The sequence below is a fragment of the Chroicocephalus ridibundus genome, chromosome 2 (genome assembly GCF_963924245.1).
Source record: "Chroicocephalus ridibundus chromosome 2, bChrRid1.1, whole genome shotgun sequence".
Classification (NCBI taxonomy): Eukaryota; Metazoa; Chordata; class Aves; order Charadriiformes; family Laridae; genus Chroicocephalus; species Chroicocephalus ridibundus.
The window spans coordinates 29,020,760-29,043,952 of NC_086285.1; the positions used below are offsets into that span (position 1 = coordinate 29,020,760).

General features: G+C 42.6%; 1 protein-coding gene across 3 annotated transcripts in view; it reads right to left on the bottom strand.

The window, feature by feature from the left end:
- Window positions 1-11,869: 11,869 nt before the first annotated feature.
- ICA1 (islet cell autoantigen 1) overlaps window positions 11,870-23,193 on the bottom strand; it is a 71,214-nt gene continuing 59,890 nt past the window's right edge. For all 3 annotated transcript variants that reach the window (XM_063324907.1, XM_063324906.1, XM_063324905.1), the window contains 3 exons: window positions 19,817-20,098; window positions 14,571-14,666; window positions 11,870-12,804 (listed from right to left, as the gene is read on the bottom strand). In XM_063324907.1, the coding sequence (XP_063180977.1) occupies window positions 12,683-12,804; window positions 14,571-14,666; window positions 19,817-20,098 (500 nt within the window). In that variant the 3' untranslated portion in view covers window positions 11,870-12,682. The remainder of the gene's footprint in view (window positions 12,805-14,570; window positions 14,667-19,816; window positions 20,099-23,193) is intronic.

Below are 23,193 nucleotides of genomic sequence, written 5' to 3' on the forward strand. Positions count from 1 at the left end.
GACTGGTTTGTTTTAGGAAGCAGGGTGCTGTCAGGGAGATGATTTATGGCTTCCCGAGAAATCAGTTCTTGGGAAGGGCCAGATATTGGCCCAAGGGTAGAGCTTCCATATCTTCACAGTATTTAAACATAAGCCTGGAGTAATACAAGGTAAACACAAGAAATGGAAGGGATTAGAGATGTTGGCTGACAGCACAGTTGCAAGTGAAGACCACCGAGGCTTCGCAGTCTAGCTCCTGGCCTTACTCCATGGTAATGGATTAATGCCTTCATCGGCTACTTGAGGTAAAATCCAAGCAGCTTGAAGATGACAGATGACTGGTAGAAGTATAAATCAATTACTGTTGTAAAACTGCCTGGCTCGCTTTGGAAAATATAGCTATGCAAACCCAAATTTGAAGGTACACAATTGTGAGGAAATAACCAGAGTTCCTGTAATGTGTTTCCCCAACCTAAATGCAAGGAAAATGCGAGCGAAAGTCCATCCGTTACTGGGATGCACACGTGCAGCTATTCAGAGTTGGTGCTTGGCTAAAAGAAGTTGTTTGATCAAAGATTGTGATGCAGTTTGAAGTATGTGTATCTTGCCCCTTTACATTGGTGTAACAAGTCCTGGAAAAACTCTCTAGATCAGGAGAGACTGTAAAGGGCTGGAGAGAGCTCAGGGAAGAGCTGTAGGAATGAGTGAGGTACTGGAAAAAACACACAGCAAGGTTTTGTAGGAACGCAACGTGTTTAACTTGATGGTTGAAGAGTGACTTAATTCCAGTTAGTAAATACCTACATAGGAACTACTTAGTAACAAGCTACTTAAATTTAACAGGCATGGAATACTAAACTCATGCAGTAAGAAAATGAAGCTAGAGGAATTTATACTAGAAACAACGTTTTTATTTTAGCACCATGGGTAATTAAGTACTGGGCCAACTTGCAAAGGTGGGTTTTTTCAAGTACTGGTACGTTTAAAATGAAATGATTTTTATAAGGATGTGCTCAAGATGTTTTTATAAGCCTTACTAACTCGTTATTTTTTTTGGGTCTTTTACATTTTTGTTGACTTAGAAGAGGTAGGGGTTTGTGACTACCTTAAATATTCTTGCCTCACTAAAAAAGTAGTGTGCTGCCAATATTTTTAACTAGAGAATGAACGCTTTTTTTTAAAAAAGATGTCTGGAATAGCTCTTTGAAGATAGTTTTCGGCTCCTGAAATTTTGTTTTGTGTGACAGATGAGTGAAGTCTCCAGTAAAGCAGAGGTGGTTGAGTAGTTCTGTAGTAGTTTTGATTCCTGTCAGCTCCTCAATAACACTAATTTTGGAGAGGTGGCAAGAAATCGGGGAGTAGGCGGTGTCTTTTTGGAGTGCAGTTGGTCACAGAAATAATGTGTCACTCAAGTGGGGCTGGTAGGAAAACCCTGATTGAGAAGGTAGAGCGTTTCCTCAGTAAAGACCACATTGGAGGTAGGTGAAAATGCAGATCAAACTGCTAATTCAACTGACAACAAGAAAAAATAGCAGTCGAATGAAGCTGGATAGAGAGATGACCCCCTTTTTTAAGAAGAACGTGAAATTTTATCTCGGGTTGTAACAAGTTCTGATGTTAAATTGGCTGCCTTGAGCTGTGGCTTGGAAGGTCGCACACAGAGGAGCTGGAAACCTGGGAGAAGAGGAAGTTGTGTAATCTCTTTTTTTTCCCTCTTGAATTAGAGACTGAGCTTTTTAATGAAGCACAATTAGACTAATAACTGTGCCTGTAGAGAAATAAGTTCTGGGGATTTTTTTTTAACTTTTTTGGGGGGTGTATGTGCATAGTGAAGTGTGTGGTTGAGCTTTGCAGTGATTTGTACAGCTGCTGGTTGAGAAATAGGGTTTGCTCAGGGCGATGTATGTCCAGTAATAGCCATGGCAATCTATTTCTTGTACCCTTGTTTTTACTTCTGCTTCTCCAAATAAGCTGTAAGTAAACAGCGTAATCTAAATCCAGACTGCTAAATCTAGGCAGAACAGCCATGTTAACTAATTCTGGTTGTCGAACTGCTTACTGCAGGAGGACGTGAGATCTGAGAGCTCTTGAGATTTTTGTGGAAGTTCTTTCTCTAAGGAGGAGAAAAATAAAAAGAAACTCGACTCCCTGTTAAGGTTTGGTGCCAAAAGGCTGGGTGATGCAATTACTCTTATCTGATTTCTATTTGGATAAAAATGTCTAGTCCTGCCCTATCTCTGTGACACAGAGGTTCCTCAAGGAGTAACACCTCCAGTCTTGTGGAAAGGGAGGCTATCTTTGGGCTTGTTACACGGGCAAGGTAGAACTCATTCTTGTGAAAAAGTAAAAAAGTAAAGGTGTTGCCTTTGGAAACTAAACCTTGTTTTTAGGAAATAAGAAAAAAAAAAAAAAGCTTGACTGCTTTTGTGATTCCTGTGGATTCTAATTCCTTGTACCTCCTGAAAACACTGAAAAACATTCAGCATTTCAGTGTCAGTTGCTGAAACAAAAGTAAGTTTTAGGTGTAGCCTTACACCTGTGTGACAGTGCAGAGATGGTACCATACTGTAGGCTTTCACTGTGTGGTTTTATTTCGGGTGGGGTATATGCGTGTGTGTTAAGGTTTGTCACCTCATCCAGGGGCTCTTGTCCATGAAATGAGGTTGGGTGCAGTGGTGGACGTGAGTGTTGTCTGTTCCAGTGAAAAATGCCAAGGAGACAGTTTAGACGCTTTCGGAGTTCTGTATCTAAGAAACCTGCTTCGAGTTAGGGAGAGCTTTCTGGGTCGACCCTCTTCTGGAGGGGAATGCATAAACCCTTGGGGGAAAAAAAAAAATGATGGTGGTAGTAGGTCTTTTCCCTTCAAAGCAATAGGAAAACAAGGCAGCCTAGGCCTCACCTGTACCTGAAATGGAGGATAATCTTACAGGTGTGCATTTGTACATACGGGATGCTCTTTGGGTTGGAAAGACAGTGGATGCCTTAATAGTGCAAAGAAGAGTAAGGCTGGATAAATTTCATTCATTCTCCAAATCAGGCCATCTATAGATTGCAGCCTGTTTCTCTGCGGTGGCATCCTAACTCAAAGGCTGTTGAATGCAGCACTGTACGATGATTTGTGTTTGTATCAGTGAGAACATGTACCTACTAGACCGGACAACAAACTAGATGCTCCAGAAAAAAAACATTTGTTTTCGAATCCTGTGAGCACTTCGGTGTGGGGCACCCCAGCGCCCGGGGTCTTTGGCACTTGCATAGCTGCCCTGTGGTGCCTGTGGAAATGCACGAAACATCTAAAGATTTATGTGCCTTCAGGATTAAGGACCGTTGAATAGAGTTGTAAGAATATTCTCCATGTGGAAAGTCAATTTGTGGATGTACCCCTTTTGATCATAAGTGCCGGAATTGACAGAAATGTCAGCTGGAGCAGGTTGCTCGGGCAGTGTCCAGTTGGGTTCGGAGTATCTCCAGGGGCAGAGACTCCATGACCTCCCTGGGCAACATGTTCCAGTGTTTGACCATGCTCACAGTAAAAGAAAGTAATTTGGTACTTAAATGGAATTTCCTGTATTTCAGTTTGTGCCCATTGTCTCTGGGCACCACTGAGAAAAGTCTGACTCCATCTTTTTTGACACTATTCCCCCTCCTCCCATTTCAAATATTGATCCACATGGATAAGATTCCCCCCTGAGCCTTCCACAGCGCTGAGTAGAGAGGAAGGATGGAGCTTGGAGTAGGTAATCCTTGAAAATAACCCGGTCTCCTGGACTCCTTTCCAGGGCTGTATCCCATGGGATTCTTCCAAGCAGGTCCCTGACGGGGCCAAAGTCAGGTATCCTAAAGTGTGACCCTGCTTTTTCCATTTCCCCCTTCTTCTCAGGATCCTAAACTTTACCATCTTGTGTTAACTTCGTCCAAGGCTGCTCCCAACCTTCATATTCCTGACTGGTTGTTCTTTGTAGGTACAAGATCTAGCTGAGCATTTCCCCTCACCAGCTCCTTGACTGACTGCGTCAGGAAGTTATCAGGGTACTGCAGAAACCTCCTGGATTGTTTATCTCCTACTGTGTTGTCCCTCCAGCAGATCTCGGGGTGGTTCAAGGCCCCCAGGGAACAGGGCCTGTGAACGTGAGGCTTCTTCCGGTTTTCTGAAGGTCTCATCTACTTCCTTGTGATCAGGTGGTCTTGTAATAGACGCTCACCACAATGTCACCCATGTCGGCCTGTCTTCTAATCCTTACCCGTGAGCTCTCAGCTGGGTCAGCACTCATCCCATTCACGCCTTCCCATGCAAAGGGCAGCTTCACCTCCTCACCACCCTGCCCAGTCCTACGTAAAGAACCTACATTCAGCCATGGCAGCGCACCAGTTGTGTATGCTGTCCCACCACAACTCTGATCACAGTGAGATGGTGGCCTTGCACCCGCATGCAGCCCTCTCCTTCCTCCTGTTCGCTCCCCAGGCTGCCTGCGTTAGCACACGGCCCCTTCAGGGAGCCGCCCCGATCTCCCAGAAACTCTAGGAGAGCTCCCCACAGTGCTGTTGTCTCAGCACTTTGCTTATTTGGGCTCACTGGGGGTAAGCCTCTATTTTGTCCCCTCTGAGGTCTATCTTGAGCACATCACCCTGCAGCCTTTGTTTGCCAAACCTGGACCACCACTTTGTCACTGGACAGGCCTCAGCAGTGTCTCCGTAACATCCCGGATCCAAGTCCCCAGCATGCTGCAGACCTCCCTAGATGCCAGGTTGTGTTGGCAGCAGGGAGTTGTCCACTCCTCTCAGTTGCTGCTCCCGCCTGGAACTGCTGCACGGCTCAGGCTTGGCAGGTGCAGGGGCTTTGTGGGACACAGCTCCCAGCCCCCTGCCTGCCACCAGGGCACTGGCCCAGTTCTGTAGATGCAGATCTGCAGGTGGAGTAGGAGCCGTCCTCCTGGTGCCAGAAGTCACCAGCTCCCAGCCTTCACCATCGTGGGAGTCTCCATCCCCCAACTCAATAAGCACGGGCTCTGCCTGCCCCTCCTGCGTGGGAGTCTCCTTTCCGCCATCTCTGATGGCCGGGAGAGGTTTCCTCCTCCTCATTGCAAACCAAGAGGATGTGACCTGGTCTCCTGCAGCCTTTGGGACTTAAGGTAGGCAGCATCATGGAGGTGTTTTGGGCTCTGGCAGCAAACTGGGGACAGGAACCATCATACGCCCATGTGTGACGGTAAGACTGGCCCCAAGATACTTGATGCTGTTGTGGGTCAGGTGGTGGGTTTTTTTCATATCCCCTGGTGCAGAGATTTAAGCACCTTGATAGAGATTTTGTCGATGCTGATGGTGTGTATATTGGATTAAGTCATCCTTGCGGAAAGGCACTTGCTTCACTTTGGCAATCCTCCCTGTGGAAAGGAACTTGTTTTGTTTTGGCGACGCTACACAACAGGAGTACTTATTTTGGGGCCATAAAAGCATTTTCCTGTATCTTAAAACACTTTCCTTTTTTCACTTGGATAACAGCCATCAAAGAAAACAGCATTACGTTCCTTAGCCTCAATTAAGCCCCTCCATTAGATACTTCACGTGTTTATGGGGAATGGAGAGGGAACCCAAGCCACTTACAGACGAGCTGTACTGTTCATTAAAAACCACCTCAGGACAGACAGTGCGATCCGCTCCTGCAAATCGCAAGTAGGAAAATGACCCATTATGGATTTTTAGTGTTTTCTGATTGCATTTAATGTTTGCTAACAGGGTGAGCTCTTAAAATGGGTGGGGAGGCAAGAGGGGGGGACCTTGAAGCAGTGTCCGTGCTGCCTTTCTTCCTGAATGTCTCTCCTTCCTTTTAATCTTGTTTTCCTTTATACTTTGTTTTGGCAACGTTCCCACGGCTTAAACTTCGAGCTGTGAGATGGACCTGCGCTCTCGGAGGTCTGTCCCGCCTTTGAAGCCCACAACAATAACTAATGTACGTGGCAAAGGCTGGTGAAGCCAAGAGGTCCCCCACCGCCGAGGAGACCGGGATCACTGCCCTTAAAAATGAAAGCAAAAGCTGCAAAGTGCTCAGTGTGGGAGGGGGAGGGAGAGTTAAAGGTAGAAAAAAGGAAGGTTTGGTGTGATTAAGGCTTTTTGTAATTATTATTTCCCTACGTGAAGAGCAGTGACGGTTTGTACATCTTACAGGTTAGCTTGGCTGTGGTTTGGTGACAAGTAGAGGTGACCTTGCCCAAAGGTTCCAGTAGCGCTGATGCTGCTGGTGTCCCCCCCCCGCCAAGCCCGGCCCTGCGCAGCCTCGTGTGTCTGTGTGACCTCTGCTGCCTCAAACATTGTTTTTTTCCTTCCGAGTTTTCAGCCAGCTCAGTGCCATGACAGGCTTTTCTTTCAGTTGGAAAGGTGGGAAGGGGCTGCTAGGACACCATGGCGGCTGGTGGTGGGAGGGCGGTGGCCCACATTCAGGTGGGTTTGGGATGCCCACACAGCTGAGCCCTGGGCAGGCTTCTGTGACTTAACAGCATGGGATGGTGTTTGGGGGGAAAAGCCGTGAATCGCTCTTGTGGCTCCTTTGCAGCCCTGGCTGCTGTCACCAAATCCAGGGACAACCTTGCAGAAACGTTAGATCAGACCAAGACCAAATCAAATCAAAGTATCGCCCTGCCATGGTGAGGGTCACGCTCTGTTGCCAGACTTTGGTGTTCTGAAACTCTGGTGCTCAAGTTCAAGGCAGAGATGATCACGCAGGACCACACAGACTGCCTAAACAGTCCAGAAAAATATGCAGCTGTAACAGACAAGCAGTTACTTAAGTGGCCCGTGATTTTCATTTCTGTATTTTATGTGTCAAGGGTTTATTCAGAGGATTGCACTTGGAATAAGAGTAGGAGTTTGGTTTTTTTTCCTTGTCGGATCCTGCTCCTGTTACATTCAGCGTGCTTCTTTGCTGCAGCCAGCTGTTCTCCACCCACCTAGATGGATACAGGGTGGGTGATTTCATTGTGTAGCTCTTTTAAATTTTTTTTTTTTTTTTTTGCCTCTCTCCAGCCTGTTGCTGAAGCAAGCATATGGCTTCCAGCACCTGTCCTGGGGCCTTTCCTACTGCCATAATAGCTGTGGAAGTCCAAAATAAAAAAACACCCTACAGAGTAGGTTGCTGGGCTAGATGAAATACTTTCATTGAAAGAGAAGACTAGCTGTAACTTCTTTAACAGCTTGGGTAGGTCTGCGCTCACTTCTAAAATCCCTTATCTACTTTTCTTTCTCCTTTTTTTTGGTGTTTTGTATTCATTACGCCATAAAGATTCCAACAGCAACCAGTGTAAATAGCTGGCAGGTAGAATGAGCCAGACCTTCACCTCCAAGCTATAGCACACTTCTCTCTCTTTTTAATTTAAATTCTGTAATTTTTTGAAAGCAGCCAAAGCTTCACACCCTTCCACTCTGGGTTAATTACAAGGTTGGGCACATCAAGCTTTTGCTATGATAAAACAGAGTTAAAAGTTGATGCAGTTGATGGGAGTTGTAAGCTGCTCCCTGGCAAATGGCAGCCTCCTCACTTCATTATAGACTCACAGAATGGTTTGGGTTGGAAAGGACCTTTAAAGGTCTTCTAGTCCAACCCCGATTGCCATGGACATCTTCCACTAGACCAGGTTGCTCAAAGCCTCATCCAACCCGACCTTGGACACTGCCAGTGATGGGGCAGCCACAACTTCTCTGGGCAACTTGTTCTAGGGTCTCACCACCCTCATTGTAAATTTCTTCCTTATATCTGATCTAAACCCTGCCCTCTTTCAGTACAAAACTGTTGCCCCTTGTCCTCAGGCCTGGTAAAAAGGGCCTCTCAGTCTTTCTTATAAAGCCCCCTTTATATATCGAAAAGCCACAATAAGGTCTCCCCAGAGCCTTCTCTTCTCCAGGCTGAACAACCGCAGCTCTCTCAGGTTTCCTTCAGAGCAGAAGTGTTCCAGCCCTCTGACCATCTCCATGGCCCTCCTCTGGACCCGCTCCAACAGGTCTAACATGGTGGGCTCCTGTGCCGGCAAACACCTTGTGTTACTTAAAGGGAAGATTATACTAGCTTCTAAAGAGTCAATGAAGGGAAAAGTCAATTTTATGCTTAGGAGAGCACTGTTAATGAACACCTGGGTAACGGTCTGATTGACAGCACAGCAAGTCCACCGTGGAGCTGGAGGCTTGATGCTTACCCGAGGCAGAACTTGCTGAACCTGCAGGGCCTGTTTGGCCATGGGTACCCTTGTTTACTGCCTGTGTGTGTGTGTGTGTGTGTGTGTGTGTGTGTGAGCACAGTATGGGGCTCACTCCCTCTGCAGCATCAAAGTGGGATCTGTGCGCTAACCACAGGCCGAGTGAGGCCGGCAGCCCCAACAGCGGGAAGCAGCTCGCTCGTACCCAGTTTGCCAGCGCGGTGCCAGACTGTCTCGAGCGTTTCTGCTTCTCAGCGGAGGCAAACCCTCTGCTGCCTGGCTCTTGGCAAGCCTAGTTGTTGCTCCGCTTCCTGCCTTCCCATATGGTGGCTTGTTTAAAAATAAGAAGGCATTTACAAGGAGCAGAAATTGTACAAGTAGGCGAACCTGAGAGGGATTTACAGTAGACTCTGGGTGAGGCAGTGTGCCTAGGTTGCAGTGAAGGCTCAACTTTAGGTTGGTTACACACCTGTAGTGTTTAAAAAACTCCTAGAACTACGCCGGGTCCCTGCCTGGCCATGGCTTACTGTGGCAGAACTCCAGCTCCTGCAACTAGTCCTCACCCATGAGGTGAGCCAGCGTGGCCGCAGCCTGCCCAGCCCACAGCACGGCAGGGCCTCCCTACGCTGCCCAGCTCGTCCTTGCCAGCCCCTGCCCCGGTGCCTCCCTGCCGGGGAGGAGAAAGCAGATGGACGCTGGATGAAGCGGGTGGAAGCAGTAACTGCAGGCTGGGCACAAGAGGAAGGGAGCTTGAAAAAGCGAGGAGGGACACGACACTGGTAGCTGCACCTGTACCATGTCAATGTCTCGCTGCTACTCTGAGTAATCATCTTTGGGAACTGCACTGAGAGAAGACAGGACCTTCCCGCTCTTCTTCCTTTGCCCTGGGGCTATGTCACCCCACATACTCTCAGCAAGAGGCCCCAGCAAAACTCAGCATGATGCACAGCACCTGGATGCTGTGTCCTCAGGTCCATCTCCTGCCTTTCTAGGCTGAGATCCTGGAGCTGGCAGGGCTTGTAGGCCTGCTGCTGGTCCCACCTGAAGCAGAGCTGATGGTGGTGCTGCTTCTCCCCTCACAGTCACCTTGTTGCTTAGGTGGTCCCATCTTTCCTCTAGCAGGGGCAGCCCCGAACCTTTGAAGGGCAGCCATTTAAAAAAGGGTATTGGGGGAAGCAGGTGGCTGCTGGTGGCCAAGCGGTCCTGTTTTGAAGTACATCACTGTCATGCCCATGCAATGTTGGATACGGAAGCAGCAGAAGGGAACGAGGTAAGTCATACTCTACTATGTTGGAAGTAAACGCTGTTTGCTTGAGAAAGGTTAAGAGGTTACTTGAAAAAGTTACTTGTTCGTTTTCTCCACGAGCTGTTGGATTCCCAAGGCACACACTCCAATTCTCCTGAAGCGGCTGTTCTTAGATTTGTAGAAACCTCGACTCCCCAAAATCAATTACATCAACTTTAATAAACTTCCCGATAAAGACAGTTAATCAATTACCACTGTTTTCATCTGCCACAGGGGTTCTGCAGCTGTTTTTATTTTAAAACAATCCACTACTAAACCAGAATATGCCACTGGAATGAAGCATATTAAAGCAAGATGCACATTATGTGCGTAGAACAATCGATCTGTAATTTTACCCGGGTGACGAACCACCCTGTTGTCCCAGCGACTGCTGGGCCTCTACGCACATCACACAAAATGCTCTCACAGCGGCGCTGGGGCTCGCGGTTCCTCTGCAGCCCAGGCCCCTGAGAAGCGCACGCCATACGCTTCAGGAGTAGTAGGGAAGCATTGTTTGTAACTCTGCAATTAAGATTTTTTTGCCTGAAAAAACGCCTATTTGCAGGGTGTTAACTTTCTTGCTCTAGTTTTCAGCTTCGATAAACGTTCGCGATAACAACGCACCGTACACAGGGATTTCAACTGCTTTCCTTTAAGCAAAATTAATTATATTTTAATCACCTCTGGCTCCTTTTTTTTTTTTTTCTTCATTTGAAAGTGTGAAAAAATTGCACAGGCTAAAGACTAAGAATTCAAAGCTAACATTAATTTTAAAAATTACATATTAAAAGAAATTAATGCATAACTTGAACTAATCGCTAGTGCAGTTTGAGAGGAGGGAGAGGAAGGAAAAAACCCTGCAGCCGTGGTTTCTCTTGTGTAAAAGGGAAGATCGTTCAGCTGGGTTTTCTACCTAAAAACTTGATGAGGATTCAAAACATCGTCAGCTGAACTTGTGCAATGCCCTTAATTGTGCTAATAATTGAGACTTTTTTCCTTTTTTTTTTTTCTCTTTAATCCTGAAAGTCTAGAATCTGTGACCTAAAAAACAAACAGGAACCGTTTTCTGAATCTTAAAGAACAGTGAATTAGCCATTTTGAAGTCGCTATGGCCTCCTCTTTGCTTTTATCCTGACCAACCGCATTAGCTACGAAAAATGCTACAGTGGCTCGTCTACAAGCGTGTTTTCTAACAGCTAGTGAGACAAACATAGTCCAGAGCAAGTTTAGCAACCACAGACTTGCTTAAAGTTGCAAGAATCTGTTTAATGATTTCAGTGGTAACCAAGCTGAGCTGCAAATGCCAGCAGCCTGTCTATCCCTTCAGCTCCTGACATTTTTGGCATTGCTGATAATTACAGTTTGAGATGAAGAGGATTTTGGGCAAACATCCTGTGCTATGAGTGCAAACTAGCACTCGTTAAGTCTAAGTGCACCCCAGCGTAAATCTTAGGTATTTCCCAGTTAATCCACTTTGTGTAGATGCCTTATTTACTGCCAGAGGCTGCAGCCCGAAGTCAGGAGTTCAGGCTCCCCCCTCACGCTCAAGAAAGATACACATCTCCGAAAAGATGGCTTATTGAGCAAGGAGCTGCCAGTAACAAACAGTAGGAAATACTGGGGGAGAAATCAAGTTTGATCTTCAGAAACAATTAGGCATCCATGTCTACATCAGCTTCCACGTCTTAATTACCTGCCTCAGTGCTGGGGACCTGGGTGGGCTTTCCCATTATACATCCTCTCCCATTATACATTGTGAAAATATACTGCTACACACCTGAAGAACTTCCCTGTACCTTGAGAATTCCAGGCTATGGGGTGTGATTTTGAACACTACGGTTTTGGACAGAGGTATTTAAAACGTGCTGAGGATTCAGTCAGATGAGGTATCAAATGCACATTAATGCTGCCCAGCGCAGCCATCAAATGATGTTCTGCTGCATTCCAGAAGAAGCAGGTCAGTTCGGTTAACTTCTGTATTTATATAGTTATTTTCAGGTTTCCAATGCATTTACTTAGTTATCTAATAGACCATGAGGCAAGGATTAACTGCGTGTAGAGTTGACTGGTAGTGAAAAACTAAACCAACGTAAAAGGAAAATGAATTAAAAAAGGCTAAATACAATAAATTGCAGTGCAGGTCTTATACAGTACCTAGAGCAAATACGCAGAACTTCTGATCTTAAGTGGCTGCTGACACATCCTTTTCACCTTCCTTTGCTGTACAAGGAGAGGGGGGCGGCAAAGGGACATTGAGTGAGTTCCAATTTTCTTGCTGTCCTACTGGATTACTACTCAGAAACAGCACGAGATAACGATATGAATTATTAGGTACTTTCTAAAAACTGGTCATATGTTTTACCTTCAGATGCTTGTTACGTACCAATTCAACAGCACACCAGCATTCCAGTGGGAATAAAAGGTCTTTTTTTGTCAAAATCATTTTATTAAAGAGTTAATGTCACAACAAGCTCAAAATAACACATGCTTCAGAAATAAATTGGAGGAAAAATACTCCGAACAGAAATATGAATGTTTTGAAGGCATGGTAAAGCATCAGTTGCAAGAAACTTCTGCAAACAAGTGCAAATTCTGTTGGTGCAATGGAGAAAAACCTCAGAAAAGAAGCCTGCTGGGCACGACTTCTGTTCGTGTAGTGCAGTTTGTCTAAGAAGTTAAATCAGAAAGGGCACAACTTCCACGGCTGCACAGACCCAAATGTGTTTCTTCAATAATTAGCCCCGGCACAGATTTTTCACTGTGAGTACTAACAAAACAAATTCAGTCGATATCTTAACATAGTAGTAATATATATACTGCATACATGATAGATGTTTGACTCATGCAGCTGCCTCAGTTACACGATTTATTTTTTTTTTATTTACTCAAGAAACATTTTAAAAAAATAGGTTTGCAATTTGTATTTAACTCCAGTTTTAGCTCCGCATCACCTCAGGCAAAGACAGTGTTTCAGCAGATAATCTATTTTGGCAAGAAATCTGCCCTAATTCTTAACCTCATTTTTGTAAATCCACGTAGAAAATAAATGCGAACTCTTTATACAAAACAAGAGCAAATAACTGTACCTATATAAAAGGGGATTCATTCCCTTTAGTTTTATTATCATGGCACATACTTTATAGTTTCACAACAGCATACTAATTTTCATTTATTTTTTTTTTAAACCCCAAAACAGTGTTGATGAATGGAAGAATGTGAGTTACCATGGGCAGCTGACTCATGCATTAAGCAATTCGTGTTCTTTATCAGTTTTCCCAACAGCATCAGGATTGGATAACGGGTCAAGGTCAGCAAAGAGACTGAACCAGGCAGTCAAGTCTTTAGGATTCTTTGTAGGTTCTGGAAAAAAAAAAAAAAAGAAAGAAAGAAAAGAAAAAAGTACAGACTTGTCAGCTATTTTAAAACAAAACTGACTGAATGTTTGACTGAGGTCAAACAAACGCCACGCTGTTGTTTAATTTATTACTAAGGGCACTTCTGACAGGAAAACCTGAATGAGTGATGGTATTTTAAAACACTACCTTTAATAGAATATGGAACTTTTAGTATGAATGAATGTTTTACATCTGTCTGCCTGTGTATTTTATATGGCTCCTGCCATGATAAGTACAGGAACACTTTAATTAAAAATAAAAACAATCTCCCTCTGTCTAGCTTTGTTTCATGAAAGGTATTTTATTTGTGTGTGCACATGCATGCCTGCAAAAAAGTAAAAGGAAAGTGAAGGCAAATTTTACTTTCAACCTCTCTTACAGGACTAAATTCCTTTGCCTAAATCCAGTTCATGTGACTGTTCTGTCCCCATGTGTAGGACCACACAAGGTCATTACTCATTTGGAATGAAGTTTAAATGGGAAGGTATTGGCTGGAGGGAGAGGGGGTACTTTGATAGCCAGTCCCAAGTTCAGCTTCTAATATTGGGGTATATTTTTTGATGGATATAAACAAATGTGAACCAGGAATGTGTTCCAACAGCAGCTGGATTACTGCATCTAAGTGTCTAAATTGACATACAGATGCCACAGAGGTCTCCTACCTTCTCTTATTCCAAAAGGGCAGATGTTCAAGTTAAAGATGAGGTCACTTTGGCTGCTTAAAGAAGGTACATCACCACTTGCTTTGTTTTTTTGTGACCCCGTGCTTATTATAGCACATATATTACATTGATAGTGAAATACGATGTTCTCTTTCACTCAGAGAGAAAAGGTCGCATGAAAGCATTCTTTGTGAAACAAGGAATCTATGGACAAAATAGGCTCCGTCTGGCACGACTTTCATCTTGGTGTCTGCAGGGCTGGAGTATCTGCCACTTTCATAAACACAGATTTAAAAGTAGCTGAAGGCTGTTCCTTTTTCTGATGAAGGTACTGGAGCTGTGGCATAACACTCATTTCCCAAAACAGTTTCCAAAACATCTTAACCCTCTTTTTCTGCTGGCTGAAACATGTCGGTCTTTTAATCCCAGGAGGCAGGGGGAGGAACACATATTGCTCCTTTCTTCTGCACTGAACATTTTTGATGTAGCTACAAACTGGCAGTAAGGATTCAACACATTTCTGGTTCACTTATCCAGAAAACCCTAGTAAAAATCAGCCAGGCTCTGTCTCAGTAGATGGCAGGACTATGCACTCTTGAGTCAGTTGCAAGAAGTGAATTAAGTTTCAAACAGATGATTACCGATACAAGTTATCAACAACATTTGCAATTAGGGCTCTTCTGCCTTATCAGTAGCCTGTATTTTAGCCACAATGTCCTCCTAGAGCTTCAAAACACTGTTTATCTTAGCCAAAGTGCATGCAGATGCTGTTCTGTGTGACTCAAAATTAAAGTAGTAAATGAAACTGTAGTTTCAGCTCCCTCCTTGTATAGTAAATCACTCTTTTGACATAATACTAGCACTGAAGCCTACCAAATACACACACATATCATACACATAGTCAATGCTGAAACAGAGTAATTCATTAGCGAGCACATGGTTCTTGACATATAACTACTACATAAATAGATTTTATTATGACAAAGCAACTGAGAAGACTGGTAAGACACACGAGTCACAGATGAAAAGGAAAAGCAACGTAACTGAAAAAAATACATGACTGTATCACCTTTCATGGGCGTCTTGTTAGCATTCACATTCAGGCTGTTTGGTTTCTGTGCTGGCTGCGGTACAGGCGGTGGGTTCACACTGTTCGCTGCCCATCCTACAATTCAAGAATTCAGCGGCATTAGCGAGAAGAATGACTTTGTTAACTCTGACACCCCCACTGCCTGGCAGCAAAATGCTCACACCAGAAGACGGAGCAGCATATTACATTTACGGTGACGGCCGTTTGTATCTTCCCTCCCGTACAAGAAATCAGCAGTCAGATGCTGCAGACGAGCAACATCCTTGAGAAGAGAGTATCTGTGGATCAGTTTCATCACCTCCAGATTCAGGCAACTGTACCCTTTTCAAACCTTTAACCTGGCTAAAAAAAGACTTTTTTCTCGTTTCTTCTATCCAATCACAGTTAATACTTGTTCACAGGAAAGCCAGTGCAGTAATCAAGTTAAGCATAGCTCTAGGGAGAAGAATATCACTTACATTTGTGTGAAAATATCAAACAGAACTAAACATTTTTTCCACCATTCTTTACTTTTACAGATCCAAAGACTTTCATGCCATCAACTGTTCTAGAAAAAAAATATTTGGAGCTCCTAGATTTTTTAGTTAATTTTGAAAAGATTAATTCTGAAAAAAATAATTTCTTGCAAAACGCTTTGAAGAATTCAAAGATGCACTACTTCGAGTTAACTTAAAACTAGATTTTAATGGAGTATTTTTTTGTTCTTCATCTAAGAGAGTAACTATACAGGAAAAAGTAAAACTGGGTATTCGCAATTTTTTGTTCTTACATGCGTATTCCATAGCCACAAAAGAGTAATAATAAATAGAGTTAATGAGGCCAGATGAGCTAGGCCAGATAAACTAGGGGTGGCATACCACAGAAACATATTAGGAAAAAACGGAGCATTTTTGTCCCTGGCTTAAGACAGTTAAAATTCTTATGCTTTATCACATTTAAAGGACTGGAGGACATATTTCTAATTTCAATATCTCCTTTAAGTGTGACCTTATTAATTATCCACCCATCCAGGCATCCGTCTCAGGGAACTCGTATAGTTAATTCTGCAGTATCACAAACAGGATATTCATCTGTGCACACAGCTAGTATTTCCTTATTCAGTCTCTTTTTTCTGTAAGTTCCTGTTTTCTCATCCTTTTCTGTTACTCTCTTTGTTCTTCTTCCCCTTACTTTCTCCTCTTTTGAGACCCCTGTCAGATATTGGTACCCAGCATCCTGACGGTTACTGTAACAGCCACGTAAGTCACATAAACCCTTCCTCTCTCTAACAGATTATTCTCATCGCTCTCTGATCTCACCTTGACTAAAAAAGGCCTGAAGCCCAAGCTGTGTTATTAAAAAGAGTCAGGAAGAGTGTTTCTAAAAAATCACATGAATTAGGAAGGAAATTTAAAGCCACAAACATCCTCTGTATCTCTAAGGAAACAAATCAAAAACTTATTCAAAATCTGGATGCAGAGGGCTCATATATATTTGTTCTAGGCGAAGGTGGCAAAGGCTTAGGAGCTAGCCTGTGCGCCCTGAAAATGAGATTTTTAGAGTTTAAACTTTCAAATAAGTAAACTGGAATCATAAATAATAAAACCCATGGCATTAATGCTTCAGAATAGCATGCTTTTCCAGGCACTTTCTCTGCTTGTGTTACAACAGAGGGGAATGGCAGAGGACATTAAACACAACTGCAGAAAACTGTAACGCTTTCATTTGTTTGCAGATGTATTGCGAGAAAGTGTTTTAATATGTCAATGGATGGCAACGGATAAATTGAGCGGCTTAAACAAACAGTGCCAAATCCTAATTTCATAGAAATGAATGGGAGTGCTGCCCAGAAACTTTCTGTGCAATTCCCAGTGACTTCAGTGAGATCAGGACTTGGCTCCTGGAGACCTCACTGATGTTCGTTTACACTGATGGGACAGGCAGACCACAGAGCGGGACACCGCAGAGGAGTTAACTCCTTTGGAGCTCTCCTTTTGAGTCCCTGGACTAAGGCTGGGTAAGTAGGAAGTCGGTGAGAGATGCTGCGGTCTGGTTCTCTGCTCATTGAAACGCAGGTAGCTCAAGTACCACTTAGAACACAAAAAGAACCTAACAGCAGCAATAAAAACATCCAACCAAAAATGCTCCGGAAAACGTGTGATGCTTTTGTAATGAACTTGGCCATCTATGAAGGTACTGGGAAAGACTTAAACAGAATTTTTATTAAATACTTTCATGAATTATGTTTTTAGCGTCCACTCATAGTGAGCTACAGAGAACAGCTTTGCCTTTCAAAAACACAGTGCAGCCCATCGATTTGAAGACAGTTGTTGGCCCTAGGCCTGTTCTGGTTTGCCTCTTCACAGGACGGCTTCGTGATGTGACTAGACAAAAGATAATTGCTGAGACAGCAAGAAAACCAAACAGCTTACTCTTCAGCTAGCATCTTCACAAACGTTACCACAATTAAATTTAGCAATGGAAACGGGGAGCTGCATGGTTTCTTACCGACTAGAATATATGCACATGGAGGTAAGATAAAGAGGAGCCCTTACTGGTATGAATAAGTAAGTAAACGAGGCCATAAACATCATGAAAGAGAAAGCCAATTCGCTCTCTGAAAAAGCGGAAAGGCAACCAAACTACAAAGCTGTATCTGGAGGGGAATCTAAAAGATTTGTTGGGACCGTGGTTTCTTTCTAACCTGTATATACATTTTTATATATATATGTATTTTAAACCAGCACCTGGTAGTCCCATAGCAATTCAAAGTCCCATTGTGCTAGATCCCGCCTATAAATACAGCCAGAGAAAACTCTGAGCTGGGAATTCCTGACCGTAACAGTTTATAACCTGCATAGCATTGTGCCTGTTTTACAGATTAAGATCTGAGGCAGAGAGAAAACAAAGCCCCAAAGATTTATGAGTGTGCTTAACGTAAAATAAGTAAGTAATCCCACTGAAGTTAATAGAAAAGTTAATGTGCTTAAAGTTAAGCATGTGAGTTTTAAGAATCTTTATGGTCTTAAGGCCAAATTCACACAGGAAGTATGTAACATCGAGGCTCCAGTGTAGCACTTCACACCAAATAATTATTAAGAATCCTACCAATTAGGGGAAAAAAAAGTGTAGGATATGTATCAAGTCCTCAGTAAAAATATCCATAATTCATATATTCTAATATTTTTAACTTGTATGCTTAGATATGTTTATCCTGCAGTTAGTATTTTGGTTTTCTTTTTTAAAAAAGTCTCCTGTTTCCAAATTTATTGACAATGTCAAATCATGGAAGAAGCGCTGTGCAATGAAACGGAGTTTAAGACTAAAGTTGAGATTTCACAGGATATAAAATGGGCAGAAATTCACCTTCTGATGAAAAATAAAAAGAAAAAACTTAAAAAGAAAATTATTCTATGAAAGTAAGTTTAAATAATGCGTTTTACTTGGCAACTAGAGTTAGCTTGGAACATCCTGATTATCAGATACAATTATTCAGCTGATTAGCTCTGACTTTTCAAATGCCAATAGATCAATTACCATGATCTTCTGCCAAAACCCTGGACATCCATTTGAAAACACCCACATAGTTTATTCTTCCAATACATATTTATTCTTTTTCAAAAAGATTTTGGGATACCATGTTCACTGGAATGGATTTTCCCTTTCTGGTATTTCTTGAAGGCAACATACTTGAGTTCTGATTTTGAAGTGCAAACAGCACAGCCAATGCCAGTGTCTTGTGCAAATCAGAGGGATAACAAAAACCTCAGAAAGGATACCCAGCCCTGATTACCATTTACACCTCAAAAATACTTTTCCTTCAAAAACATGTTTACATTTAAAAACACGTAAAAACTCTGGAAAAAAAAGATCAATCCCATAATATTTCTGTTGCTATTTTCAGAAATTTGCTTAAAATCTGTTTATGTCTCTGTATCAAGAAAGGTATTTTCCATTGTTCCCTTTTCCCCTTTCAATACATACCATGTCTGCTTCTGGTCACAAACTGTTTAATTTGACAATGCAATGACTAAACCTCATGATTTTTTTAGCTTATATTTTATAAGGTCAAATCCTACACTATTCCAGTCCCTCTTCACACTATGAATCATACTCATACATGTACGTACCTCATCATAAAAATACATCTAAAACACTGCATCATTGCAAATGTCGCTCCCCCGGTTTCCACCTAAGTGTTGAAGCCAGTGAATCCAAATATCTTGCTTTGGGTGTGGTGGTGGTAGCTGTATTAATTATAAGGTAAATTTGACTTTCTTATTCTTGCCAAAATGTCACAGGTCATTTTACATCATGTATGATTGTACCAGTTGCATGGGTTCCAAGAAGCAGTCTTCAGGATGGAATCAGTCTGCTAGACTTTCCTCCATCACTCTTCCTCAAATGAGATTTAAATGACTTTGGACAGAGCCCAAAAAGGCAAGCTCCTCCTCCAGCTTGCAAAGTCCTAGGAGAAATCTATCCGGACTGTAGGGAGGACGAAGGTAGTTGCTGTTGGCTGGTTGTCACCAGCCTGCCTTCCTCCATCCCTGCCTCAAGGCCAAAGCAGCAGCAGGAAAGCTCTGCCTTAGTTCTGCTCTTTCTTTCCTCTCTTCCCAGCAGCAGCTTGGAAAACCCAAGAAAATGAATTGCAGAGAGAAAGAGTTGTTACCTGCATCAGTAGATAACCTGCCTACAAGAGGAATCCACCTGTTCTGTTGCTAGGATGAGACAACCCATTCTACCTTACCCATATCCCTACACATAACAGTATGGGATGATGGGAAAAAAAAAAGAAAAAAATGAATGAATGCCATCTATTTTCACTAAGTTGTTTAAAAATAGTATTCCCAGACAAAATACAGTAATCATTTTTGGTTCTTTGGCCCCTTAACAGAGACAGCAATTGTGATTTAAACAGTAGAACCCACTCAAACAGATTTTCTGTTGCAGAAAAAAACAATGTCTCCAAAGGCCTACAGAACATTTCAGGAAGCTCAATGAAAATATTCAAGACAGTAATTTTGACTTCAGGCTTTCGGGTACTTCATTCACAAACACTGAATGAGCAGGGGTAGAAAAAAAAAAATATGCTACTCACGTCTTCTTCTCCAGGCCACTCTGCTTTAACTTCAGGGTTTCTGCCTCTGTGGCACAACATAGGTTGTCACCACACTTCTACATAGCAGAAAGCCATACTCTAAAACTTAAAACCAAAATGCAAACAGAGCAAGATGAGCTCTCACCATGTAAAGACGACTGCAAGTCATTCATGTTTTGGTCTAACAGCTGTGAGGGCAAGAAACCCGATGGTGCTGGTGCCACAGATGATGAAGTGTTCTCCACATCTCCAACTGAAGAGTTCATAGTGAGATCAGCAAGTGCAACCTGTCCAAACACAGCTGTCCACTCTTTGCTGAATTCCCCCTCATCCAGGGAGGAAGCGTTGAGGATCTCATTCAGCAATACCATGTCATCCTTATCACCAGGTTCTGACTCCAAGGACCTCACAAACTGATCCTTTGAAGCTGTCTCAGAACAAGAGTCAAGATAAATATTTTTTTAGACAAACAATAAAAAGAGGGAACCTTTTTAAAACATCCAATCTAGGGTTTGCATGTTAAATGAGATGGATTTTTTTGGCCTGAATATTTGTTGTTTTCTCTTTTAAACCCAATTTTCTTGGACATCTGGGCTCGTAGCTTATGTGACAAATAATTCCTTGGTTATCTTAGATAACCTCACTGCTGTTACAACTTATTTCTCATTAAAAACAATACAAGTACGCTTAAAAATCTGTTAAGAACCACATCAAAATCATTACATAGTCTAATATTTAAAACATTGGAGAAGACTATTTTATGTTGCTTTTTGAAGCATTATATAAAACTGTCAGCAAAAAAAAAAAATCAGATTGATATAAATTGAAAATAAATAAGACTCGGGGTTTATTCTAGAATTTTGTGAGAACATACTTAAGATGACCTTTATGACTTTCTGACCAATGCTTGAATTACTGGGGCATTTCCCCATGAGAACAGGTCACTCTACACAGAGTGAGATTTCTACACTGTTCAATAGTATAGTAACTCTTTTTTGCCTCTCTCGGGCTGCTGAGAAATAACTGGGGCCACTTTTCCTTCTGACTCCCTTTGCTAGATTTACTAGCACCAGAACTGCAACCAAAGCAGCTCTTCAATCACTTGCGCCATTACCCCTTAAAAACAAATTTTACTATTTTAGAAACGTTAAATAGTTATATAAAATACAAGAAGCTTGTAACCAGGATCGTAATCCTTTTCTCTAGCTTACAAAATATTTGGAGAGTGAAAGAATTGTCAAGGAACCCCGACTGCTATTTCACTTGGAAACATTTAGAGCTCCACTGTGGGAGTATGCAGAGGACAAAAATGGTGGTTAACAATGTTGATAATGTTATGTTACTGAAACCCAGATCAGTTTATCTTAATTACGCTTGTTTCAAACTTGTGGTAAGGCACAAAAGCAACTTCAGTTTTCCAAAGTTTGGACAGATCAGCTGAGCTCTGCGAGTTGCATACAACTTGCAAAGATGTTTTTAACCCTTTTGGGTTGGGATAAAAGACTTACGGTAGCAAAGTGGTTGCAACAGGCCATTTTATTTAAATGCAATGGCCTTCTCAGACAAGTTCCATTTTAACAGCTGTAATAATATACAATGAAATGGCTGAAGATGAATCAGAGGAGAAAAAAAAGCATGAAACAGTGTTTTAAAATAGGCTGATGAGTCAACATACACACCTACGTACTAAGAAACAAATAATCCAACACATAATATAGGGATTTTATTCATTACTGAAGTCAGTTCTGAGATTCAGCTCCTGTCACATTTTTATATACCTCTGAACTCCCTGCCAGGGCCCAAAAATTAGAAATAGAAACACCACAAACAAGTCAATTTTCCTGATGTTCCCACTAGACTGTAACTGAAATACCATAGAAAACAACTTGTTCTCATGAATTTTCAGGCTGCTTTCCCATCTTCAGATAAACAGCAGAGAATGTTAAGGTTGTCCAAAGCACCTACAATTCCCCCACATCTCTCGCTATTCAGCAGGTGAGGCAGAGAGGTAAATCCTTCCACAGGGGAAAGACACCTGCTATTTCAAAGGCACTTCAGAACTCTGATCTCTGTGGGGCATCACCATCTCAAAGCTGCTTTCAGGAGGCCCTTTCATGAACTTCGAAGGCTTACATGGGGAGATGCAAAGCGAGCACAACAGATCTGCTAAGGCATACCGCCAACACTGTACCTAACCACAAATGACATTTACTATAATGGAACAAAGGCTTTGCAGCAACACAGCTCAGAGCAAAGCTCTGCTTCATCTGGGTATCCCAACTGCAGTAGTCTCATTTTTACTGGGGGAGCAAGCACAACATCTAGCTATACATCTGAAGAGCAGTTAGGTCTTGCTGTAGTGCGTATGACCACCACACCGTCAGAGGAGTGACACATCTTGGCAGTCTTTCTGATCTTCCTGCAGGGACGATGCAGCCGGGGCAGGGGAGGATAGGGTGGTGCTTATGCTCAGGCTGCCTCGAGTAAGCAGCAGTAAGTTCTACTCTTGTCTGCAATGAAGGTTATCTTGAAACCAGTCTTGCTTATCGAGATATTACTCGTGTGGTACCTCTGCCAGATTACTAGAATGATATGGACTTTCTCACCTCACCCGTAAATCTTCTATTACTTCTCTTCCTGTTTTTCTGTTTTCACTGCCCATTTTCATAGTCAACATCCTTTCTTTGTCTGCACATGCTGCCTCTAAACTTATAAATGTCCACGAGAAAACCCCCAAAACTCCCGATAAAACACTGAGAAAACAATGTCACTATATTCTTTTTCGTGGTTGTTTGAACAAGCCTCTAGCAGTGCTCATATTCCTTTGCAAACATGCCTCATTTTGCTGGTATTAAAAAAAACTAAATGCAAAGAGAAAGTGAAAATATTTACTATGATACATGATCGGAAACACAGGATAAAGACTTCCTTCTGAAACGCACACAAAATTGTACCTCTAACTATACTGCTGAACTTAAAATAATACAATATTCCTTAGCCTAAAGCTAGCTAGTGTGTAAAATTAGGGTAAATGGCTGATATTGTAATATTAACATAGCCATCCTTATCTGATGAAGCTGCACCACAACTGCTTTCGTATTGATTTAACTATTTGACTAAAGAAAAAAAAAAGTAGCCTTCTAACTGACATTGCTAAATTTGTATGACCAATAAGTGTATGCATGATCTGTATCTCCACTAAGATGGTCCAACAAGGAATGGAACTGAGTAAGAAGAAAACCAGGAGAAAAAAGGCCACTATCAGACATGCACTGACCTTTTTTATTAACCACAGAAAAGAAGTCATCACTACCTTATCTATCCACAGATTAGGGCTGCTTCTGCACAGGCAGCTGAGGAACTTTCGCTGTTTCTGCCTTCATGGGTGATTCCCCACATGGGTAATTTCCCCACAGTACAAGAGACAAATCCAAAGTTGAGGTGTTTGCGAATGCTCTCCTCCTCACCCACCACGAAGGCAGTGCCTTAAATACCCCAAATAACACTCTCGGTCTGACTGTG